Genomic DNA, 7,101 nt, shown 5'->3' with positions numbered 1-7,101 from the left:
TGGCGCATGCCTTTAATCCCAGCACTTGGGAGGCAGAGGCAGGAGGATCTCTGAGTTGGAGATGAGCTTCATCTGCAGAGTGAGTTCCAGGACAGCCAGGGCTACACAGTCCTCTTTAAAATGAGTGAATAAGAAAGCTGCCATATCAACTTATTTTGAGGATTTGGTGATGATGGTTTGTGCTAATGTGTCCCAGTAAAAGCTGTACTTCTGTCATTCATGGGGGACTGTACACTAGAGCCTAAAACTGGCTTGGTTGTTGACGATGGGAGGTGAGCGTCTCCTGTGGACCGGTAGGACTTCTGTGATCCATGCGCAGACAATGACCCCCCCCCCCCCCCCCGGTGTGAGCATGGCAGCCCTCATACTGTGTAAGGCAGCCTGGGCCTGCCTGATATTTAGCTTTCAGACACTTATCTGCACAATGCTCAGCTCTTTTGCCCTCCTGGGTCATGCTGAGTGCTGTAGGAAGAAGTGAAGGACGCAGAGAAGGCACGTAGGTCACACTGATCACTTCCGTATTGTATTTCCTGAATGTGGACGCTCCATCATCACTCCTAGGTCCCCTTCAGTGCCCTTCTCTTCCATGCAGGTGGCTGGGCTGGCTTATCCCGCACCCAGCACCTGCCAAGCCGCACTGTCGTGGGAGTGGCTTAGGGGAGTCTTTCTGTAGTGGCTCCCTTGTATGCCCTTGCCTAGTTCAGAGTCCTAGCTGAGGAATCGTTGCTATGGAAACAATCAATCAGAAAAGCTCCATGATGGAGAAGTTGACGTGTGGGTTTAGACTCTGTATTATGTTATTTTGCCCTTCCCGTCTCTTGCCTATTTCCCTCCCTCCTTCCCCCCTCATCTCTCTCCTTATCACCACCTCCCCCCCCCATTCCTCCCTTCCTTAAACGAAAGACACAAACAAAACATCATCTTCACCTGTTTCTTTATTCTACATGGAACCCTTCCACCCAGCATGGGAGTTTTCATGTTCTGTTTCTCCAGCAGGGACAATAGGCCATTTTTAGCTGTTTGGTTCTTGGAGTCTTTGAACTGGTCTCTGGAATCTGTAGGGATAAACAGGAGCCAGTGAGACTGGCCTGTGTTTGATTTAAAATTGGAAACCCAAGAGTCAGAGGCGAGCTTTATATATCTGGGAGTGTGGGAGCCTTGGGTCCTGATTTATGGGGGAGCTCAGTGAAAGCACATGAAAGTCGAGGTAATATTTATAAATTCTTTCCTCCAAAGATAGATGGAATGTTCTGCTGAGCTGGAGTCCGATAGCACCTTTTTTGGGGAGTGAGGGGAGGTTGTTTAAATCTGGTTATTCAGTGTGAATAAGTCCTAGTTGATAACTCAGCGTGAATAGGTCCTGGTGTGTGTATTTCACATGTGGAAAGGGGTGTGTTAGAGGCAAGGCGCCTGCTTCAGACTCTGTCAAAGGAGAAAACAGGACAGAGTCCTCTCTTGCTCCCCACACGCTGGTATTTTGTGGCTCCTTCCTGGGACCCGCACACAGCCCTCTCTTTGCCTTTTCTCAATAGGTGAAATCCCACTCTCACTCATGGTGATCAAATTTTATTAAATTAAGTAAAAATAACTGCGTTGTCTTTTTTTTTTCTTAAATAAACAGCAGTTCCCCCCATTCCTATATGTGGTTGGACAGGACTGATTCCTTGGAGGTCCTAGCCGCGATGGGGAAGAAGAGAAGGGAAGGAAAATAACGTCATGCAAGTGGGGAGAAGGATGCTGATACAGCTTGAGTACCCCAGGGGCTAAGGCTCCTGTGTGATGGGGTACATTTTTCTGGGTAAACTGAGCCAGAGCATCTGATGCCTGGCTGTAGAAATTGGTGTTGCCAGACTTGGTGAGAAGCTTGGGACCCTCCAGGCAGTTCATGGGAGGCAGGTGGTGTTAAGGCTCCCTCAGTGAGGGGCAGATCTGAGCAGCGCCGTGGGCCTCATAGATGTTGTGGAATTCTGGCCTCTGAGCATTAGAGCCATCGCTGTCTTGATCATAGGCACTGTTGCTGCCTGCAAGAAGCCTCAAGACTAGAACTGGTTATTCTGTCTCATAGACACAACAGTATTCTTCACTCTAAACTCAACAGGCTAGAGAGAGGGGTCAGCCATGCACTCAAGCAGCAGGCGCTTCCTGCTAGACAGGCCCAAGTCTGCAGGACAGGAGGCTGCGGAAACAGTTTTAGCAAATAGTGTTCAGAGAAGGGAATACCAATGGGCAGGACCAGGCACAGTCTGCTGGACATAGGGCTAGTGGCTCTGACCTTGATGCCTTAGAGCTTTCAGGACGGGAGGAAGAACACACACACACACACACACACACACACACACACACACACACACACACATACACACACACACGTTTTAATTACCACCCTTCTGAGGGATCTGCCCGCTGGGATGCTCAGGGCCTGTCAGTTCTTGGCTGAAAGCAAGCAGGGGCCTTTCCACCTTACCTGCCAGTCCCTGCCCTGGCAGTTCTACATGAAAGGCTCTGAGGATTGAAAAACGTAAGTAAGAGCAATTTCAGGGTGGTGTGTGGATCACAAAGAGGAGGCTTGCTTAGCTGCATTGCCAAGACCTGGCAGAGAAATAAAAAAAGGAGCCCCTCTTGGCTAAACTCTTAGCAGCGTGTGTAGGTCTTAGTGTAAGTACTTCATGTAGCTTATGGCTCAGGATGTTAGGATTCAATATCAGCGTTCCAGCCGGGTTGTCTACAGGGACCAGAAAGACCACAGGGGCCTCTGCTTCTCACTCGCCTGCAGAGTTTAGGAGATCTGAGTTATGTTTGCCCACGCAGGGGATGTTGTTTTCTTCTGGCAGAGGGCTCTGTGAGACACAGCTACACCCCAGTCTGAGCTCTTCTGCTCCAAGGACTCCAGGGAGCTGCTACCCAGTCACCTGTGCATGCTGTGTCCTTAGTGCTTCTGAGAGTTGTCCCCAAATCCCTACATGGAAATGTCCAGCCAAGCCTGACTCTTAGCAGAGCCAGAGGTTAGTTCGCCCAGTTGGAAACTTCCTCCTGCTCTCCTGATGGGAGGACTCACAGTGACCTTGTACCTGGGATTCTGCAAGATGTCACTGAAAGCCTTTTACTGTCTCCTCCCTACCTTTGGCCCTTGGGCTCTTTTGGGAGTGACAAGCCTTGCTGACTGTCAGTGCTAGGAGGGACCCGTAAGTGTGATAGTTAGAGGGATCATTTATCAAGGGCTCTCCATGCTCACTTAAGGGACCTACTCCATGATGGCTGTATTGAGACTATTATTCTTGGGCCGATGACACGACTCAGCTTGTAAAGTGCTTGCTGTGTAGCTCTGACAACCTGCGATCCATCCCAGGAGCCCACATAGGGGGAATGAGGGAACTGACTCCACGAAGTTGCCCTCTGATCTCCACATGTGCACTGCGACCCATGTACTCTCTGTACACACTGTGCACACAGGATGATAATAAATATAAATTTAAAAATATTATTTGTTGGCTGAGACTATAGCTCGGTGGTAGAGTGCCTGATTAGCATGTATAAGGCCCTGGGTTCAATCACCAGCACTGAAAAAGAAAAGAAAAAAGACCGTTCTTATAATCCTTGCCAACGTGGAGAAAGGCCGCCATCACAGTGAAGGCAAAGGGGGTGTGCTCAGCCAAGAGGGAGATCAAGCCTAGGACATGTACTCAGGCTCCTCGGTTGTAGGAAGAGAAGGCAGAGCATAGTGGCTGCCCTGTCAGATGGCAGGGAGTTCCTATGCAGACTAAGTACCTCTCACTTAGTGAGGACAGCGTGTGGGTCCTGACGTCACAAAGGGACGCAGCCATGGAGACAGCAGAAGGGCAGAGCTGCAGCCCCAGGCTGCCCCACTCTCTGCAGAGCCCACGCTCACCATTTTACAAGCCAGGAAACACTGGGGAGTAGGGAGAGGAAAATCAACATTTTAAAAAATGAGTTCCAGTTTAGTGTCCATGTCACTGAACGTTGCACCTCCACCCCTCTTGGCATTCAAGGGATGACAGAGGAGGCCTGTCAGCCTCTGGGTGTGGCTGCTATGAACAGGGCTAAATGGTCTCTGAATTGCTGTTGCACCTTGTGCTGGAGCCATCTTAGAATCTCTCACCCTTCAGAACCTTCTAATGCTGGATACTTGATACTTGTCAAGTATCAACTAGATACTTGACAGCATAAAGAGCGACTGTAGGAAAGTAGAGTAAATAACCAGAGACCTTTCTCTACTGCAACTGACTCCTTTTTCACAAGCTGGGGTTTTCAGCACGTCTTGGCCTCTAACTCTTAAGGACAACCTTGGGCTTCTGATCCCACTGCCTCAACTTGCTGAGTGCTGGTGTCACAGGTATGACCCCCCCCCAAGACTACTTTGTGTGGGGTTGAGCATGTGCATCGAGAACTCAGAGCGTCCTGCTTGCGAGGCAAGCGTTCTGTCAGCGAGCTTTCTATGTCCTGCCCTTTGCTACCAACTTAGTCATTACACTGAAAGATTTATTGTATCCATACTTTTTTTTTTTACACACACCAATACATGAATTTTTTTTTTTTTTGCATTTACAAAAAGCACACACAGGAACATCCTGGTTGCTATCTAGGAGATAAACCAGGTTGCTAACTCATTTATCTCCTAGGCTTAGAAAATAGTGTTTTAGTTAGAAGCAGAAAAAGAAACAAAATAGCACAGGTATCTTATTTATTCCTCGGCAGCTTCCCCCTCTCTCATTCAAATTTCTCTCCTTCTAGATGAATACAAACATTTTACAATGACACACAACTTTACTCCAAGTTTAAACAAATTAAAATGAAAGAAAAGAAAAAAAAGAACCACAGAACTTTTGGTGAGACAGAAGGTAACAGGCAAGTGCTGCATGGAAGGGAAGTGATGTTTTCCAGGGACCTGGCCTCAGTCATCAAAATCTCCGCCACTGCCTTTCACTGCAGTGCCCAGATGCTTTCCAAACCCAACAGCAGATGAAGATGCCGTCTAAGATGCCCCAGGAACTATGATGTGTATTGACTGCTATAGGCCATCTTGATGCCAAGCATAAGGTGCCACTTAGAGACTCTACCCATAAGTTTCTGAGATGCTACCAGGCTAGGCAGATCTCTTTGTTTTTGCTTTACCCCATACAAGGTCCCCACCCCAGAGTTTCCTGTCAGAAGCATGCCCTGGAGTTAATGATCATTTCTCTTGAAAACAGAAAGAAAAGGAAGGAAGAAAAAAGAAACAAAACAGGAGCATAGGTCCTTTGGGTCATTGTCCATGCAGGGATAGGACACTCTGCTTCAGCTCTTGGGGGCTGGGAGGAACTGATATCAGTCTCAGATTGAGGCTTTCTCCATCAAGGGAAACGAGCAGGTGGGAAGTTGGCAGGAAAAGAGACGCAGAAAGTGAAGTGCAGACTGGTGGGTGCAACCCACAGAACCCAGGGGAAGCTGGGAAACAGAAGGACATATAAGGTCTGGGGAAGAGTCTCACCACAGTGTGGGTAGCCACTGTCCAGCCAAACCTGCAGCCCAGGAGCCTCATGGGCACCCAGCTACGAGTCTCTGGGGCAGCCTCACTTGGACACTAGGATGTGGACAAACTCTTCGTAGTTCACTTGCCCATCACCGTCCGTGTCTGCTACCCGTATCATTTCCTCCACTTCCTCATTGCTCAGCTTCTCCCCTATCCTGGTCATCACGTGCCTCAGCTCGGCTGCGCTGACATAGCCGTTGCCATCCTTGTCGAACGCTCGGAAGGCCTCCCGTATCTCTTCCTCGCTGTCATTCTCTCTCGTCTTCCTGGACATGATGGCCAGGAACTCGGGGAAGTCCACAGTACCATTTCCATCCGTGTCGATTTCATTCACCATGCCCTGGAGCTCAGCCTCTGTGGGGTTCCGACCCAGGGACCGCATGACGGTGCCCAGTTCCTGGCTGGTGATGCAGCCATCCCCGTCCTTGTCAAACAGAGAGAAGGCCTCCTTGAACTCAGCGATTTGCTCCTCGGTCAGCTGGTTGGCCATGCTGGCAGGTCGTGGGTGAGGTGGCAGAAGTGGCCAGGCTGGTCTATGCTTCCAAACGCTCACTGTGGGCTGGGCTCTTCTCTCCCCAGCTCTGTAAAGACAGGTAGAGACTGCAAGGGGCGGCTGTCTGGCTCCGGCTGGCTTTCTAGCCTTGGCTTGACTGGCTGGAGCTTAAAAGAGAGAGCAGGGTCCTCCCCCCATCGTTGGTCTGGTAGGATTGGGCTGCCATCCACAGATGCCCCCGCCCCTGTGGTTGCCTGAAGGCCAGGTCCTGTTTAGACAAGTGTCCAAGAGCAGCAACCAGACTGGCCTCCTAATTGAGCGGATGCCAGCCCTTGTGTGTGAAAGGCAACTTTCCTCTCCAAATACCAGCAGGGCCGGCAGTGGCCATGGCAACACCTTTCATCCAGGTGTAGAGAAAACCTTTTAATGATAATGATAAAACAAAAAGCAAACAAACAAAAAAACCTGACCTGGTCTCTGGCCTTGAGTTTTCATTTTGCCTTTCGTTTTCTCAATTTTGTGCCTAACCATAAACCAACCTATTCTATGCTCAATAAAACAACCGTTCTACTTTCTTTCTTGTTTTTTTTTTTTAAAGATTTATTTATTTATTATGTATACAGTGTTCTGTCTGCATGTATAGAGGGCACCAGATCTCATTACAGATGGTTGTGAGCCACCATGTGGTTGCTAGGGATTGAACTCAGGACCTTTGGAAGAGCAGCCAGTGCTCTTAACCTCTGAGCCATCTCTGCAGCCCGCCATTCTTCTTCTTTTCATGGAGCTAGGGTTTTCTGTAGATGAAAAGTAGAAAGTTACCTGTACATTCCTCGTGCTTGATTTCTAAGCATGGTGATATGCCCGAGTTTTCAGACAGGAATGATGGGTTTTCTTCAGGTAAAAGCAGGATTGTCTTGTCACTGGAAATGAATGACACAAATGGAGAATTTCCCCCCTGCACTTGTCACTCACTCATCACTCACAGCCACTTACGGAGTGCCTAATGTGTGCAGATGCTGTTGGCGGCTGAGAACACAGAGCAGGCACAGCATGGAGTCCCGGTGTCCATCAAGTTCATATT

At 49.1% G+C, this 7,101-nt stretch overlaps 1 protein-coding gene across 1 annotated transcript; it reads right to left on the bottom strand.

Annotated features, from left to right (window-relative positions):
- Positions 1–4,684: 4,684 nt before the first annotated feature.
- On the bottom strand, positions 4,685–6,261 carry LOC311597230 (calmodulin-like protein 3). Its single transcript, XM_084781439.1, has one exon. It carries the CDS (start codon positions 6,015–6,017, stop codon positions 5,568–5,570), a length of 450 nt encoding a protein of 149 aa, XP_084637565.1. The 5' UTR covers positions 6,018–6,261; the 3' UTR covers positions 4,685–5,567.
- Between the last annotated feature and the right edge of the window lie 840 nt (positions 6,262–7,101).

Source organism: Acomys minous, assembly GCF_964271855.1.
Source record: "Acomys minous genome assembly, chromosome: 5".
NCBI lineage: Eukaryota > Metazoa > Chordata > Mammalia > Rodentia > Muridae > Acomys > Acomys minous.
Note: the sequence above shows the minus strand (reverse complement) of the source record. Positions and strands in the feature narration are given on the sequence as shown.

Bases quoted from the DNA above. Each gene is read 5' to 3' on its own strand.
- LOC311597230 (XM_084781439.1), bottom strand. From the start codon at position 6,017: ATGGCCAACCAGCTGACCGAGGAGCAAATCGCTGAGTTCAAGGAGGCC.